At 45.4% G+C, this 18,097-nt stretch overlaps 1 protein-coding gene across 10 annotated transcripts in view; it reads left to right on the top strand.

Annotated features, from left to right (window-relative positions):
* Positions 1 to 5,485: 5,485 nt before the first annotated feature.
* The window catches only part of RFT1 (RFT1 homolog), a 54,301-nt gene continuing 41,689 nt past the window's right edge, over positions 5,486 to 18,097 (top strand). For all 10 annotated transcript variants that reach the window (XR_010947067.1, XR_010947066.1, XR_010947065.1 and 7 more), the window contains exons 1-6: positions 5,486 to 5,616; positions 8,933 to 9,018; positions 10,909 to 11,025; positions 12,172 to 12,361; positions 12,938 to 13,039; positions 16,666 to 16,803. Coding sequence is in view for 1 of the 10 variants with exons in the window: in XM_067754755.1 (XP_067610856.1) it covers positions 5,554 to 5,616; positions 8,933 to 9,018; positions 10,909 to 11,025; positions 12,172 to 12,361; positions 12,938 to 13,039; positions 16,666 to 16,803 (696 nt within the window). In the remaining 9 variants the exon portion in view is untranslated. The remainder of the gene's footprint in view (positions 5,617 to 8,932; positions 9,019 to 10,908; positions 11,026 to 12,171; positions 12,362 to 12,937; positions 13,040 to 16,665; positions 16,804 to 18,097) is intronic.

The following is an 18,097-nucleotide window of genomic DNA, read 5'->3' as shown; positions in this document are numbered from 1 at the left end:
CTAACAATAAACAACCTGGTTTAGTCCTAGTTAAGGGTCTGAGAGTCACACCGCCCGGTGCAAATTCTGGCACCGTCATTTGCTAGCCCTTAGGCAAGTCCCTTAACCCCACTAAGCCTCAGTCTCCTGGTCTGTAAAATGGGGATAATAATGGTGCCTACGTTGTGGGGCTGCTGTGGGAGATCATGAAAGTGAAGTGTGCAGCATAGTGCCTACACGGGCTCAGCAAATGTGGACTACTAATAGCACAGCCAAATTCTCATGCCCGGGGACTTCTGAGTAAGGGACAGAGTCTTGAGTTTCTCTTGCAGGGAGGGCATTGGTGGAGGTACTCTGGGCACCAGGAAGCCTTGGCAGGGCAGAGCTAGTGGCTGGTGTATAGGACCATGCCCAGTTCTTCTGCCTCCAGCCAGCTGAGGTCCAACGTCCCGCTTCCCATATCTTCCATCCTGCCTCCCCACCTACCAGCCACCTCCCTCCCTGCCCTGATGCCCCAGGAGTCTAACTGTCTTGGCAACAGCCCTGGCACTCCCTCCCGCTTTGTAATAAAATAGCCAGCTCAGGTCAGCTTTCCCTGGCAGGGAGGCTACCTGCCATGGAGAGCAGGGGGCAGAGGGGGGTGAAGCCCAGAGAAGCAGCTCCTTCTGTGACCACCAGTGATAGTCTAGTGTTCTCCCAAGGGTCACTTGCTCTCCAAACCAGGCAACCACCAGGAAAGAACTCTCTTATCATCATTATCATCATTAATCATTTTGTATCTTGCCATGGGCTAATAAAACTCTTCCACCCTTAAAAAATTTTTTAAACTGAACTTAAAATTTCATTTATGTATGCATTCATTCATTCAATATTGAAATGTCCACTGCTTGTCAGGCACCGGGGCTCAATGGTGATCACCAGGATTGGCAAACTTTTTCTTTAAAAGGCCAGACAGTAAATATTTTCAGTTTTCCAGGCTAAACTACTCTGCTATTCTAGTAAGACAGTAGCTATAGACAACAAGTAAACAAATGGATGGATGTGGTTGTGTTCCAATAAAACTTTATTTGTGGGGAGGGGCAAGATGGGGTAGAGATTAAGAGGTATAAACTACTATGTATAAAATAAATAAGCTACAAGGATATATTAGAAAACAGGGAATATAGCCAATATTTTATAATAATTGTAAGTGGAATATAACTTTTAAAAATTGTGAATCTGGGCTTCCCTGGTGGCACAGTGGTTGTGGGTACGCCTGCTGATGCAGGGGACGCGGATTTGTGACCTGGTCCGGGAGGATCCCACATGCCGCGGAGCGGCTGGGCCCGTGAGCCATGGCCGCTGAGGCTGCGCGTCCGGAGCCTGTGCTCCGCGGCGGGAGAGGCCACGGCAGTGAGAGGCCCGCGTACCGCAAAAAAAAATAATTAAAAAAAAATGGTGAATCACTATGTTGTACACCTGAAACTTAACATAATATTGTACATCAACTGTACTTCAATTTAAAAAAATAATAATTTGAAAATACAGTGGAAATGTACAGTATGATTCCAATTATCTTTTATAAAATCTATTTATTTAATTTATTTATTTTTGGCTGTGTTGGGTCTTTGCTGCGTGCAGGCTTTCTCTAGTTACGGTGAGCGGGGGCTACTCTCCACTGCAGTGCGCGGGCTTCTCAGTGCGGTGGCTTCTCTTGTTGTGGACCGTGGGCTCTAGGCGCGTGGTCCTCCGTAGTTGTGGCATGCGGGCTCAGTAGTTGTGGCTCGCGGGCTCAGTTGCTCCACGACATGTGGGATCTTCCCGGACCAGGGCTCAAATCCATGTCCCCTGTATTGGCAGGTGGATTCTTAATCACTGCATCACCAGGGAAGCCGCGATTCCAATTTTCTAATTAAAAAAAACCTTTACTGTGGACCCTGAAATCTGAATTTCATGTAATTTTCATGTGTCATGAAATAGACTTCTTTTGATTTTTTTCCCAACCTTTTAAAATTATAAAAATTATCCTTAGGGCTTCCCTGGTGGTGCAGTGGTTGAGGGTCCGCCTGCCGATGCGGGGGGGCGCGGGTTTGTGCCCGGTCTGGGGGGATCCCGCATGCCGCGGAGCAGCTGGGCCCGTGGGCCATGGCCGCTGGACCTGCATGTCCGGAGCCTGTGCTCCGCAGCGGGAGAGGCCACAGCAGTGAGAGGCCCGCGTACAGCAAAAAAAAAAAAAATTATCCTTAGCTTGCAGGTGGTTTAAAACAGGCAATAGCAAAAAAAAAAAAAAAAAAAAAAAAAAAAAAAACAGGCAATAGCCAGTGGGTCACAGCTCACCAGCCCTGTGCTTAGCCCTCCACACAGGAGTGTGCCAGGCCCTGTTGGTGTCAATACCTCTAACAGAGGCAAGGCCTTTGGAGAGGCTCAGCACAGAGGCGGGGGACAACTTCAAGCCCACTGCAGCTCAACCTCTGCAGCTCTCCTGGAGTCCTCATCTGTAATACCTACCTCATGAGTTGTTGAGAGGATGAAGAGGTTAGTACATGCATGTGCAGTGCTCACACAAGCACCTAACATGGAGTCAGTGGTCGGTGCTCACTGATTCTCATTACAGTTCCTTCTTTCCCACACACCCCTGCACCCAGCACGGCTCTGGGCACAAAGTGTCTGCTCAATCTCTCCTTGCTAAATCCTACCCTCCAGAATGAGAGAAAAGGGCCCCTGACTCCCTGCCCAGAAGCCCGTTAGGGTCTGTACCCTGGACTCCTGCGAGGCTTTGCACTTTGGACTTAGCTTGGAGCATTTCCCTTTGGCTTCTTTGCCCCCAGTGAAACGATTCCCTAGTCACTCCCAGACCAGTCCACCTGGATGCCTAGGGTTAGAGTATGTTGACGTGAATAGCTCTTGGGGACTTCCCTGGTGGTCCAGTGGTTGAGACCCTGTGATTCCAATGCAGGAGCATGGGTTCAATCCCTGATCAGGAAACTAAGACCCCACATGTCATGCAGAGCGGACAAAAAGAAAAAAAAAGGTTGGTTGCGCTCCAAGCAGTAGCTGTGGAGGAGGCAGCTGCTTGGCTGGGATAAAGGGAGCCAGAGCCCACCTCACCTGCCAGCCCAAGGTCCATGGGGGCAGGCAGGCAGCCCAGGTCAAGGCCTTGGGCATCTCGGCCCACAGGCTGAATACCTCGACCCTCCAGCATTTTGCTCTCCTCTCCAAGTGGTTGCCTAATTTGCTCTGCCTTCCGGAACAGCACCCCTCCCTCCCCATCTAAAAGTCTCTATTACCTTATCTTATTTCATTCTTTCATAGCACTTATCCCTATGTAAAATTTTATTATTTATTTACTAGGGTTTTTTTTTTTTTCAATCTTCCTCCCACTAGAATTTAAGCTCCTGAAGGGCCAGACTTTTGTCTACTATATTCCTTACGACTGCCATCACAGGGCAGATAATATCCCCTATTTAATAGCTGAGCGTATAGAGGTCACCTGGTTAGTGAGTAGCAGAATAAGGATTCAGGGCCAGGTCTGTCTGACAGTCAAAAGCTTACATTCTGAGCCCCTGCCATAAGACAGAGCTTGATTAATCTGGCAAGATGGGAGTGGGGGATGTGCATAGGCCTTGAACCCCATAGTCTGTTTTCAGCAGTAATAGCAGCAATAACAAGTCAGGAAGCATTCATGGGTGTCCTGGGGACTTTCTCTGCCACTGCTGCAGGAGGCAAAGCCAATGGACTTCATTCCTGCCTTATCAGAACTCATGGGATGTTTAGACATAGCCTAGTCTCTTCACTGCAAAGCAGACTGTGCTAAGAGCTATAAAGGGTTACAAAGTGCTTTACAGGTGCTGTCTTTTTTTTTTTAAATAAATTTATTTATTTGTTTTTATTTTTGGCTCTGTTGGGTCTTCGTTGCTGTGTGCAGGCTTTCTCCAGTTGCGGCGAGCAGGGGCTACTCTTCACTGCAGTGCGCAGGTCGCTCACTGTCATGGCTTCTCTTGTTGCAGAGCACAGGTTCTAGGCACACGGGCTTCAGTAGTTGTGGCAGGCGGGCTCAGTAGTTGTGGCTTAGTTGCTCCACGGCATGTGAGATCCTCCCAGGCCAGGGATCGAACCCGTGTCCCCTGCATTGGCAGGTGGATTCCTAACCACTGCACCACCAGGGAAGCCCTACAGGTGCTGCCTTAATCTGCTTAGGCTGCTGTAATAGAATACCATACGCTGGGTGGCTTAAACAACAGGAATTTATTTCTTGCAGTCCTGAAGGCTGGGAAGTCCAAGATAAAGTGGCCGATTCAGTTCTTGTTGAGAGCCTTCTTCCTGGTTTGCAGCCAGCTGCCTTCTTACTGTATCCTCACATGGCAGGGAGAGAGTTCATCTCTCTCGTCTCTTCTTGTAAGGTCACTAACCCCATTCTTGAGGGCTCCACTCTCGTGACCTAATTACCTCCCAAAGGTCCCACCTCCAATTACCACCACATTGGAAATTAGGGCTTCAACATATGAATTTGGGGAGGACACGAACGTTCAGTCCATAGCAGGTGCTGTTATACTCACAGGTCAGAACACTGGGGCCTGGGAGGGTAGGCAGTGCCATTTGGAAAGGAAGGCACTTTGGGCAGAGATGGCAGCAGAGCAAAGGCCAATTTGGGCCTGTTTGAGGAAATGTAAGGGATCCAAATGGCGAGAGCCTAGAATGTGCTGTGAAAGGGCAGTGAGAGTGTGAAAGGTGGTTGAAAGGTAGGTTGGGGTCAAATCACCAAGTGCCTAAAAGAGACAGATGGGGCTTCCTATGGCCCGCATAGCAGATGATAGGAGCATGGACAGAACAACAGCTGACTATGTCGGGCACTTTACATTTTATGAAGCTCTTTCCTACCATTCTTCTGCTCTGTCCTCACAATTGGTGGCATGCAGACAAGGGAGGCAAGTTTAGGATCAGGAGCCTGGGGTCCACTCCACCCAGGTACAAGTTATGTATACATGAACAAGTCACTTCACGTCTCCACGTCTCACTTTACTCATCTCTGACAACAGGTCCCAATTTTCAACACTTGAGAAAGGATTACACAAAACCACACATATGAAGATGCTGTATTTAACTTCTGGTCCTCAGTTCTTTCGTTGTAAAATTGGGACAATCCTGTCTAGTCTAATTCTGGGTACCGTGTCCGTGATTTTGTAAGCGAAGGCCAAATGGCAAAAATCTTATTACGGAGGTCAGTGAATAGTTTGTTCCTTTAGACAGATGAGGCCAGGGAAGTGAGTGTTTCTTGGTTGGTGGCCTGGGTGCCTCAGAGAAGGGGCTTTGGCTACTTTAATAGAGCCTCTTAGTATGGTCACAGTATTTAACTCATTTGGAACAGGGAGGCATAGGCACACAAACCACACGTTCTCTCAAACGGGAAAGGCGATGCGGCGCAACCACGCTGACTCATCCGAAGCCGGTCCACTTAAAGGGCCAGATCTTCCCGTGTCCCGCCTCCGCCCTACAAAATCGCCAATCAGCGAACGAGCCGCTCCGTGACGCTATCTTCTTGCGACAAAGCCGGCCGTCTGAGGCGTTTACTGGTGACGGATCCCGGGCGCAGAGGCTATGAGCCCCCGGGAGGTGCTGGGCCAGGCGGCTCGGCTGGCCTCTTCTGGTCTCCTCCTGCAGGTACTCTGCCGGGCCGTTCCCCAGCCGGGACTTACGGGGAGGTGGCCCTGGGGCCCTTGAGAGCCCATCCCGGGGCAGACCCAGCCCTGGCGTGGACCCCGCTACTACTGAGGGCTTCCGCGAGAGGCGGTGGCGGCGGCGGCCGAGAGGGGACACCTGGGCCCGGAGCTGGGAGCCTGCGTCCAGAATCCTGGCTGGGAGACTGCAAACAAACCACTTTCCTTTTGAGCTTTATTTATCCCATATGGCAGTAGGGGAAGGTTAGATCAGGTGGCAGGGGTGCCTCTGGTGCTCTAGAAGCTCACATATTTTTAAGGCAAGGGTTTATTTTTTCCATGTCCCACTCCTTACCCTCAAACACTTTTTCAAACTCTGACTCGCACTGAGTTCAGAGAGACAATATGGCATGGCGAAGAACAGGGACCTGGGCTCAGACAGGCCTGGACTGGAATCTTGGTTCTACCATGTCCTTGTTGCATGACCCAGGACAAGTGACTTCACCTGCTAAGCCTCAGCTCCTCCTCAGAAAATGGGGGTAGTAAGAGTACCTAGCTCATAAGGTTGCTGTGAAGCTAGGTTGGGGTTATTCGGATAATTGCACTTAACAGTAGTATGCTCTGGCTCTTAGTATGCACTCTTCCTTAAGGCAGTGTGACCTTGGACAAGTCACTTTCCCTTCTTGGCCCAAATTTTCACGTCAGATATGGTGCATGCCAGTTGATCCAAATGGTATTGTAAAGATTCTTTTAACCCTAGAACCTGGTCATTCTAAGTCATGTGGCTCAGTTTCTCTGTGTCCCGCTCTTGACCCGTTCAACCTTTCCTCACAAAAGTCCTGAATCTACCTTTCCCCTTGTTTTAGAGAGGCAGCATTTCACATAGAGGTTAGGAGAAAGCACCAGGCAGACTAGGGCTCAAGTTTAGGCCTTGCCACTTGCTAGATGCCTGCACTTGGGGAAAATCTCTTGACTTCTACAATCATCAGTTTCCTCATCTTAAATGAGAACAATAATGCAATCTCATAATGTCATTAGGGAGATTAGGTGAAATGCCTAAGTGCCTGGCATAAGTACTTAATAAATGTTAGCTAGTTTTATTATGGTAATATGAATTTTGAAAATGGTCACTGTAGGGGTGAAATGAGCCAATCTATGTAAGGCATGTAGAAGAATTCCTTGCACAAGATATGCACTTAATAAACATTAGCTAGTCATCTAACGCTAAATTAGGTGAACCCTAAGTTACTTAATTGTGTTTTTTTTTCTATTTCACAACATTAATAACTGTTTGAATTTAGTGCTTTAGCCACAGTGTTGATTGTTCAACCTTTGATGATACCTTACTACTGAGATTAGCTTCATTAAAAGAAAACAAGTCATAGCAGAAAACACACTAGACTAGGAGTCGGGTGGCCTTACCCATAAGGTCATGCTGGGTCATTTGCTTGCCATGTGGGCAAATCCCTTTGCTCCGAGTTTACTTGCTTCCCATGCATTCACCAGGTTGCTTTTAGGGGTCAGGTAATTAACAGATGTGAAAGGGCTTTTTTTTTTTTAAACTGTTAAGTCCTTTACAAAGTTAAATGAAGACTGTGTTGCTAATAAGGGCCACTATACGGAGCAAATACTGGGGAGTGTGAGCAACCTCATAGCTTCATTAGCTCAAACCTTTATTCAAACCAATTAGGAGATATGGATATAGCCTAAGACATTAAGTTTCTTATTGATAACTTTGAAGTTAACATAAATGTGTGCATGTGGTTTTTTTTTTAAATAGCTATAATCTTTAGGTTTCTTGGAGTGTTTTAATTCAGTCTTGTGTGCTTTCTCAAATTACAATGCAGACACTTGAGGTAGCTTTGCAATTACATTGTGTTCTGAAAGAATTTAAGAGCTTATTCTCTGTAACTCTGAGCCAGCCATAGTGTATTAATGCCTTTCATTTGTATGCATTTTTCAAAAATGCTTTCACTTCCACGATGTTTTTTGATCCTTGTCATCAACTCTCTGTGATAGGTAGCCTCACTTGACAGGGATGAAAACTGAGGCTTACAGAATTTAGAAGATGATGGGTTTAGCTAAATGGTGAGTTGAGACTCTCAGCTGAGTACTTTTTCCGTTAAGAGCTGCATGAATTGGCTTCAAATCTCTAAAATTGAATACAGAATTTGGTGTCTACGTACCCGCATGTTTCTAAGGAGAGGCTACCAAGCTTTCATCAGACTTTGAAAAGATCACCTTTGACTCCATAAAGGTTAACACTGTGATACCTTGGCTTTGGAGACCTTGCTGCTCTGTGACACTTCAGGGACAGTGTTAGACTGCAATCTCCCTTTTTGGTCATACCTTCCCCCGGAAATTTTCAGACCACTGTAGTCCATTGGCATAGTTTGATTGAATTTTCCAGATTGCAACTGTTCACGTGTAGCTCTGAGAGTGCTTGACACAGAAGTGATCTGTCATTTGCTCTGGAGTGCCCTTGAGTTACATCTGTGTTGCTGCCAGGATGCAGAGGGGGTGTCACTTAGTGAGGCTTGCACCCCAGCCATCATCCCCATTTGGCAGCCTCACTTAATTGCAACCTGTTTTTCTCTGTCTCATGGGAAGAATTCTTTGTTCAGGTGGTTTTCTTGAATTCACAGGCTTGAAAGTCTCAGGATATATCCTTTTCAAAAGGTGATAGCTGGACTCTGTTTTCCTTTCCCCTCTATTTTATAGTATCTTATTGCAGTTGTTTGAAAGGTATTTCAGTTCCTCTCTGGAAAGTGGCAAATATTCAGTAAATAAACATAGCCTTTTCTGTTTTCTAATTGAGAAACCAAAGTTCAAAGAGATTAAATGTCATTGTCGGATCCTTAGATATAACTAGGCAAAGAAGGAGAAGTTAGATTCCGTGATTCCTGGTAAATCTGCTATATTCTGCAGACTCCCACTTGCTAAGTGTGTGCTCTTTCTAAACAGGCTGGAGGGAGGGCCAGTGTGAAGCACTAACTAGAATTCCCTTTCTGCTCCCTAGAATTCCATTTCTGCTTTCTGCCTGACTGAACTTGAAGAAATTCAGTGAATCTGTCAGGGCCTCCCTCTTCTAATCAGTAAATTAGGGAGACTTCCACATGCCTTCTTGGGCTCTTTGACCATTGCATGAGAGTGCCGAGAGACCCCAAGGAATGAGATTTCAGAAGCAGTTAAAGAGAAACTCTCTGGCGAAGCTGCTGTGTGTCGTTACATTAAGAAGAGCAGCCATCTTGTGTTCTTTTCAGCAAAGTAAACCTTCCCAATATAATTTATTCTTATCTATTTTTTTTCTTTTTCTGTAGGTGTTGTTTCGATTGATCACCTTTGTCTTAAATGCATTTATTCTTCGCTTCCTGTCAAAGGAAATCGTTGGCATAGTGAATGTCAGGTAAGAAGGGGTGTACCCTGGCGTTGTCCACAACTCACATCCCTAGTCGGGTTTTCTTCAAATTCTGTACCTGTGTGTCACCCTTGGATTTTAGAAGCATGGACCTTTACCAGAAGCAGAGTGTTTCAGCAGTGGGCTGAAGAGAAGCATTAGGCGATGTTGCTTTTAATGGACCCATGGTGTGTTTTCCATTAGCAGCCTCCAAATACACATTTCTCTGCCCGCTGTTCCGCTGTGCCTTAGAACCCAGGAGAGGAGTGGGAGTAATTCACTGCAAACTCCAACTCAGGTATAATCCTGTGTTCTCGTCCTGCTGACAGCAAAGGAAGCAGGAATTCTGCACATCGTGAGGATGTGCTTTGTAATTGCAGGGCTGGAACAGCCCCTTCCTTCCCTCCTCGGTGAATTTTATAATTGGAAAGTGGCAGTGGGATGAGAGCTGTGTCCTTGTCATTAGTTCCTTGGAAGCTCTTAGAAAGCCAACTTGCTTTGTCTTTTAGATTCTGTTTCTTCTACTCTCCTCCTGTCTGTTTAAGGACACCCACACATATTCTGTCTTCACAAATGACACAAAAGTATATGAAGTGATGTGAGTGCTCAGTATAGCTCAGCTTCCCAGGTGTGTCTTCATGTCCTAGTAAACAAGACATTATGTTCCAGACAGCATTTCACATCTAATATTTACCGAACATACGCTCTTGGCTCTGTTCTCAGAGCTTAGAGAAGGGTCTCAAACTTTGATGGGCAAAGGAATCATCTGGAGAGCTTTGCAATTGGTAGGACTGAGGAGGTGCCCGGGAATCTGCACTTTGACAAGTTTTTCAGGTGATTTTGAAATAGGGACCATACTTTAAGAAATGCTCTTTTTGGAACTTCCCTGGTGGCGCAGTGGTTAAGAATTCGCCTGCCAATGCAGGGGACACGGGTTCTATCCCTGGTCTGGGAAGATCCCACGTGCCACGGAGCAACAAAGCCCATGTGCCACAACTACTGAGCCTGCACTCTAGAGCCTGCAAGCCACAAGTACTGAGCCCACGTACCACAACTGCTGAAGCCCACCCGCCCTGGAGCCTGTGCTCCACAGCAAGAGAAGCCCCTGCAATGAGAAGCCCGCACACCACAACGAAGAGTAGCCCCAGCTGCCACAATTAGAGAAAGCCTGCACGCAGCAACGGAGACCCAACACAGCCAAAAATAAATAAATAAATAAATTTATTAAAAAAAAAAAAGAAACGTTCTTGTAAAAGCAGGAAGGAAGAGGGCCAAGGCCTCTTAGGTACTCAGACTTTAAAGCAGTTTGGGCCTCTCCCAGATTTGCAGATCCCTGCATTGACAGCCCTTGTCTGGCCTGTCCACCTGCTTAACATATAGTTCAGTCTCATTGGGACAGAAGCACTGGGTCACAGAATGGTCCCTGGACAACCTCAGGTACCTTAGCCCTGGGCCATCCTCATTCTAGCTATTGATTCTCTACTCAATAGAGCCTCAGCTTCTTTCGTAGGGGTCATTAGGTCACCAGTCTCAGGGTGGCCAAGAGGCCCTCTTGCTGTGTGTGGTCATATCTTGTCCTTTTTTCCTCCTTATGGTCAGAGCCACACCTCTGTATAGGCACAAAGGCTGCAGTCTTTGGGGGCCTCTGTGGCAGTTTCTGTCCTAGGCATAACTCTTATAGGCACACACTCATATGTCCCTTGTTTGGTTCCTAACTCTCCTATTGTATGGATCAGATTAGCTGGGGAGGGGGCTTCTGTAAGAAACCATTGCCCCCCACCAATCACCACCAGTGATTTATGACCAAGACTTTTCCTCCTCCCGATTGCTAGCAAAATCCCAGAAGTTGTCTCTGTGAAAAAACTAGACATCATGTTGATTGCTGCTTTTCCTTTACAGGCTAACACTGCTTTACTCTACCACCATCTTCCTGGCCAGAGAGGCCTTCCGCAGAGCATGTCTGAGTGGCAGCACCCAGCGGGACTGGAGCCAGACCCTCAACCTCCTGTGGCTAACGTGAGTTGTGCTTTGGCCAGAGACGGTTTCATGGAGGCAAGCGTGATAAGTGTGAGAAATTAAACAGCAACACTTGCCTAAAGCTGAATAGTTTCCAGCTTGGGTTTTGCAGTGGGCTTCTGGGCCCTTGGCGTGGGACAGGAAGGGGAGAACATCTGTGTGAAGTAGCATCCCTGGCTGTTTTCTCTCCGGATGGCCAGGAGCCAGGAGGAAGCTCCGGGTAGGGGTTTGTGTGCCACGTTTCTAACCCCACTCCTACCCTCTTTGGAGGCTGTTTCTGCTATTTTGATTCCCACTGGGCCTGTGCCATCTTTTTTATTCCTAACCTTTTTCCTTAGAGTGTTTTCTGCGCTTTTAACAGCCACTTATTATTTTTTGAAAGCCTTTTAAGGGTTTCTTTGTATCTCTCCTCAATTTTGTTATGTTGATTTCAGTTCTGAGCCTTTTAGAATATTCTTGAGGACCAAGTACATCAGCTAAAAATTGTAATGGCTTTTCTGCAGTTTGATCCCTGCCAGGAGGGCTAGTGATTAAAATGCTTTCCCAGTCCTGCCCTTGCATAACTCCTTATTACCTCATGGAGATGACTGTCATAAGGACCGGTAGGTGTTTATTTTATTAGAGGAATGACTGTTAGCGACCCAGTCATATTGAAGTGCTCTCTGGTCACACCTAAAGGGATACTGTGCACTGGACTACCAGTTATTTGAGGTACAAGGACCAGCTGTATACCGTCCTTCAGTTATTCTAGTGCAAACAGCAGGCACTTCTGGGAGTTTTACTTACGAGTCGTTGTAACACAGTGGATAGGAGTGCAGGCTTTGGAGTTAGATCAGGATTGGGTCCTACTTCTGCCCTGAATAGCTGTCTGTGACCTTGGCCAAATTACCCAATGCTTGTCAGCCTTAGTTTCCTCATCTTTTAAATGGCGGTAATGACAGAGTATCATTGTGAGGAGTCAGTGAGATAAAGGGGGTGAATCATATGCCTGGCATGTAGTAAGTGCCTGAATAAGTGGTAGCTATTTTTTTTTTTTTGGTAGCTATTTTTATTATGACTATATTTCTTTTCTGTTCAATGTTACTATTTTAATATATTTTTATTTTTATATTTAGCATATTAAGAGACATTTTTTCCGTTTTCTAGAGTCCCTTTGGGTGTGTTTTGGTCCGTGTTCCTGGGGTGGGCCTGGCTACAGTTGCTCGCAGTGCCCGATCCTGACGTCATCCCCCACTATGGAACTGGAGTGGTGTTGTTTGGGTTCTCGGCAGTGGTGGAACTTCTGGGAGAGCCCTTCTGGGTCTTGGCACAAGCACATATGTTTGTCAAGCTTAAGGTCAGTGTGCCTTCTGCTGTGAATGAGAAATGAGAAGAATAGGAGAAAGAGTGGTGTTTAAAAAATGCTTTTATAGGAGAGAATGGCCTTTTCAGATTTGCATCTAAAAAAATATTTGGAAAAAGGTAACATCATCAGTTCAGTTCATTCACTTGAGATTTGTCAGATGAGTTTGGTTGAAGTTTACCTCTGCTACCCTATTAATGAAGAACAGGTTTTGTTAATAGCGAAGTTATTAGTGTAAATAAGAATTTAAAAGGACGTTTTTCAGATTTTTCTAGTGATTCTATTTAGTTGTATGCGGATATTAGCTTTTCATCTTTTAAAATATATTATTTGATACATACAAAAGAATATAGTGTGTAACATATATGTAAATCTTAAAGCATGATAATATACTGAAGGTCCATGAACCTACCACCCAACCTAAGAAGTAGAATATTATTAATACTGTGTCCAACCATATGCCCCACCCCTACCACCAGGGTAACCACTATCCCAGATTTTCTGGGATTCCTTTGCATCTTTAGTTTTTAATAATGTTTGTAAAGTATACCCTTTACCATGAGTTTGCAGGTGATTGCTGAGAGCCTGTCAGTAATCCTCAAGAGCATCCTGACAGCTTTTCTCGTGGTGTGTTTGCCTCACTGGGGACTGTATATTTTCTCTTTGGCCCAGGTAAGAGTTATGACTTTTAACTTTTGTATAATCTGTTTCTCCATCTGTTTTTTACTTCCTGTTTCTGTTACTCAGTGATTTACATTTACAGTATTCATGCATGTGGAGAAGGCTGGAAGCTCTAGAAAGGTGGTCTTGGCACTGCTTCTCCTCTGGCTGCCATGTCCATCCTGCTGCATACACTGACACCACTGGTGTTTGTGGGGACCTGGTGAGGGCCACATCCGGCCTTGTTGTCAGACATAAAAACTCCTTTAGACATTCTGTGGGCAAGCCCAGCCCATATCCAACTGATCTTTGATTGTCTGACAATCCTATGGAGGAGAGAAAAAGCAGTAAGGGGGTGGAGTGGGAATCAAATTACATGTGTGTTATTTTCCCTGGATTTCAATCAATTGTTTTCAGAATAGCAGGAAACTCTGCCAAGCCTGTTTTAAACTTAGATTGAAATCTCTCATAATTCAGAGGGTGTGAATCTAGTCATAGGAGGTACGTTTTCATTTTTAGCAATTTTGGCTTCAATTCCATCTCATTTTCTAGTTCTAGTTCATATTTCTAGTTCTATTAAAAATGTAACTACAGTACTAATGCTAATTTAAAAACTGAAAAAGATCATATAGTTATCAGACCATCTCATAGTACAAACTACTTTGTAATTTTTCTTAATGTATTGGAAGACAAGTTAAAATTCTTAGTAATGTTTTATGTGAAAATGTTTCCCATGTCCTAGGCAAAAAGTACAAATATTTCTGCGAAACATAGAAGAGCTAGATTTAAAATTATAGATTAAGAATGAGGGGCTTCCCTGGTGGCGCAGTGGTTGAGAGTCCGCCTGCCAATGCAGGGGACACGGGTTCATGCCCCGGTCCGGGAAGATCCCACATGCCGTGGAGCGGCTGGGCCCGTGAGCCATGGCCGCTGAGCCCGCACGTCCGGAGCCTGTGCTCCGCAACGGGAGAGGCCACAACAGTGAGAGGCCCGCGTACCGCAAAAAAAAAAAAAAAAAAGAATGAGAATTGCTTCCTAAAAGTAGCTTGCTACAATTGCATATTTTAGAGAAGTTATCTCTGATTATTTTTGCCATGTTTTATTAGATCTAGAACTACAGTTCTCAACATTCATCATTGTTTGTGATGGACTCTCCCTAATAGGATAGGAGGGCAGTAGAGATGCCCAGTTATTGGTTGACTCTTCTTGGGAAAGTTACTTGCATTATGACTTTCTCATTGTCATAGTTCCCACCCAGGATACGTCATAGATCATAGGTCAGCTAGGCCAATTCTGAGTTTATTGACATCCTTATTATAAGATTTCTGAGAGCACTTCTCTGGTATGTTCTCTGTCAGTCTCTGTGGGAGAGGTCTAAGAGCCAACAGCACCTCATATCAGCAGGTGAGCCCCACCTATGTTGCTGGGATTCCCCTTTCTCCAACCTGCCTCCAGGTTCCTCCTTGAACTGGCCCCTCTCTCCATGGCATCATAGCTCAAATAAAAGAGTCACTGTAGAATATATAAAGAAATCTTACAACTCAACAACAAAAAGACAAACCATCCCAAAAGTGGGTCAAGGACTTGAATAGACATTTTTCCAAAGAAGATACACAAATAAATAGCCAATAAGCACATGAAAAGATGCTCAACATCATTAGTCATTAGGCAAATGTAAATCAAAACCGCAATGAGATACCACCTTACAGCAGTTAGGATGGCAAGTATCAAAAAGATAGAAAATAACAAACACTGGTGAAGATATGGAGAAATTGGAACACTCATACATTGCTGGTGGGAATGTAATATGGTGCAGCTGCTGTGGAAAACAATTTGGCAGTTCCTCAAAAAGTTAAATGTAGAAGTGCCATATGATCCAGCAATTCCACTCCTAGGTATATACCCAAAAGAACTGAAGATGGGTGTTCAAACAAAATTTTGTACATGGATGTTCATAGTAATACTATTCACAATAGCCAAAAGGTGGAAACAACCCAAATGTTCATCAGTTGATGAATGGATAAACACAATGTGGTATATCTATACAATAGAATATTATTCAGCATAAAAATGAAATACTGATACGTGCTACAACATGGATGAACCTTGAAAACATGATACTAAGTGAAAGAAGCCAGACACAAAAGGCCGCCTATTATATGTTTCCATTAATATGTAATGTCCAGAATAGGTGAGTCTGTAGAGACAGAAAGCAGATTAGTGGTTGCCAGGGGCTGGGGGAATGGAGAGGGACTGCTTAATGGGTCCAGAATTGCCTTTTGGAGTAATGAAAAATGTTCTGGAATTAGATAATGGTGGTTATTGTACAACATTGTGAATGTAGTAAAAGCCACTGCCATTATATGCTTTAAAATGGTTAAAATGGTCAATTTATGTGAATATTTCCTCTATTAGAAAAAGGGGAAGGGATCATGTAGTTAGGATACTCTGTAAAGAGGTTGTTGCTCTTCCCCAGGCTCTGGTCAGCAGGAAGATGGAGAGAGGCAGGGAAGGGGGCTAGAAAAGCGTGCTTGTTACAGAGGATGTTGGCATCAGGTGGTGTGGCTCCCCACAGCACTGCTTGTGTCTTAAAGGGTTTGAGGCGTGAAAGAAGGAGAGTAGATGGCGAGTCTGTCCTCAGGCATGGATGGGCGTGGAGAGCAGAGGAGCCTACACCTGCTAAACCCAGACTCCTCTTAGTGCGTTTACTAAAGGAGCAGCCTTGGTGTTTCCAGATTGAAAGTGGGGCCTGGAGGTCCCAGTACTTCTTAAGCTAGTGTGCACTGTTCTCAGGGGCAGAGGGGATAAGGGAGCTTACGAAAAGGGGCTCTTTCGTTTTTTTTTTTTTCCCTGCGATGCCACGCAGCTTGTGGCATCTTATTGTAGTTCCCTGACCAGGGGTCGAACCTGGGTGCCCGGCATTGGAAGTGCAGAGTCCTGACCACTGGACTGCTAGGGAATTCCTGAAAAGGGTCTCTTTGGGTACTCCTCCCCAACCTGCAGACAAAACCCCAGGCTGCTGCTCATGGCCAGAAGACATCTTTTTGTCCTAGATGGGAAGAGGAAGGGGTGGAGCCTCTTAGCACCCTGTCCCTCCCCATCCTGTAGTAGCTCTTGCCCTACCCATGCACTAGGCAGAAAGGAGAGCCAGCAGCTCAATTCTGCTTTTTAATCATAGTGTCACAGGTTTCTGGGGTTCATGGAAAACCCCCAGCCCTAGATGATGGACAAGTCCCTGGATACTAGCACAGCCGGAACACATGGATTCTCAAGGTGTACTGTCTAGCTGGGAGAGCCATCCCTTTGTCCAAATACGAATCTTCGGAGAACGTATCTGACATTGCTGTGGTGGTTGTCCTAGTGGATGTCTGTCATGGAACTTATGTTCTGCCTGCCTGGAAGAACTTCTGTTCTCCCAGTCAGGTGAAGTGTGACACTTTCCCTAGAGATGCTGCAGTGGAGCTGGGTCATACTCAGTAGTGCTGTTTTCCAGAGGGTGAGACATTGCTCCATAGAAAGTACAGTTAATTAAGACAGTTCTATTTCTTGACTGGCCTTTGAGGTCAGATCTATAGTTGTATCTTAATTATGCTTACATTAAAACAGTGTAATTTAAACCCATTATTTTCTTTTTTCAGCTTTTCTATACTGCAGTTCTGGTGCTCTGCTATGTTATTTATTTCACAAAGTTACTGGGCTCCCCAGAATCAGCCAAGCAACAAGTTCTTCCTGTCTCCAGAATGACAGATCTGTTACCCACTATTACGAGAAGTAGAGTAAGTAATGTATTTTGTCTGTTATCATTTTAATCACAGATGCTAGTTATCCTTGAGGGAAAGAAATGACAACTTTATTGCTTATTGTTAATATAATAAAGATAATTTGATAACTCATGTCTATGGAGTGCTTGTTATGTGCTCAGCCAGGGTTTCTAAATCTTGTCACTATTGACAGTTCGGGCCAGATAATTTTTGTTGTGGGAGCTGTCCTTTGCATTGTAGGATGTTTAGCAGCGTTCTTGATCTTTACCCACTAGATACCAGGAGGTACCACCCCCAAGTTGTAACAACCAAAAATATCTCCAGACACTGTGGAGTGTCCCCTGGGGGACAGAATTGCCCCCAGTTGAAAATCACTCTGCCAGCCCCTGTGCTGGATGATTTACACACCTTATTTAATGCTTATAACAACTCTTTGGGGATGACATTATTACTTCTATTTTAGCGTTGAGGAACTGAGGCTTAGCAACTAAATTACCTGCCCAAGGTGAGGGTCAGAGTGAGGACAGGAGCTGGAGTGGCATGAATCCCAGCAGAGCACAGGGCTCTCACCACTGTGCTCACTCTCTCTGTTCTGCTGCGTCTCTTGGTTTTTCCCGGGACTGACCTCCAGCACAGATAGTCTGGAGGGTGCTGACAAAGCAGGGAGGGGCCCTGCAGAGTTCCTTCGCCTAGTGTCAGGCTGCTCTCTCAGGTGATCCGCTTCCCCACGTAGACCACTGAGGATTCCAGAGGCTGATGTGTGAGAGCAACTTTCAGTCCATTTGACTTTTATCTCCTGACTCTGGTGGGGTCAGTGCTAGTGTCTCTAGCCCAGGAGCCGTGCATGTGATGTCTTACCACGTCGCCTCTGCACAGATGCTCTGTGACCTGCTCCATCTGGGCTGATGCACTTTCCCTTTTTCTCGTACTTATTTGCTTGCTGGATGTGGTGCACTTAGTTGAGGGAAGGCTTCAGCTGGACTTCTCCTTATAGCTCTTTTGTGATTACTTGAAAATGTAATAAAGTATTTGGGACTTAAGTCTCAGAACTTAAGGAATCTTGTTATGCAGCTTTTCAAGAAAAACGAGAAATTATGTAGCAAAGCCAGATATGTTCTTATTTGTTATATGAGAGTTCTCCATTCTGATCAACTAGATCTTACCTTTAACCTAAATCAACATGACAATTTTTGGATACCATGGTGCCTTATCTGCAGGCTTAACAGATCAGGACTCCAGATCACTTCTCTTGCCTGGAGCTTCTGCTCCCTGCCCACAGAGCGGGTCTGAGAGTGCAGAAAAGTCCCCC

This window comes from Pseudorca crassidens, chromosome 10, assembly GCF_039906515.1.
Source record: "Pseudorca crassidens isolate mPseCra1 chromosome 10, mPseCra1.hap1, whole genome shotgun sequence".
NCBI lineage: Eukaryota > Metazoa > Chordata > Mammalia > Artiodactyla > Delphinidae > Pseudorca > Pseudorca crassidens.
The sequence above is the reverse complement of the archived record's forward strand: the minus strand, read 5'-3'. Positions and strand labels throughout refer to the sequence as shown.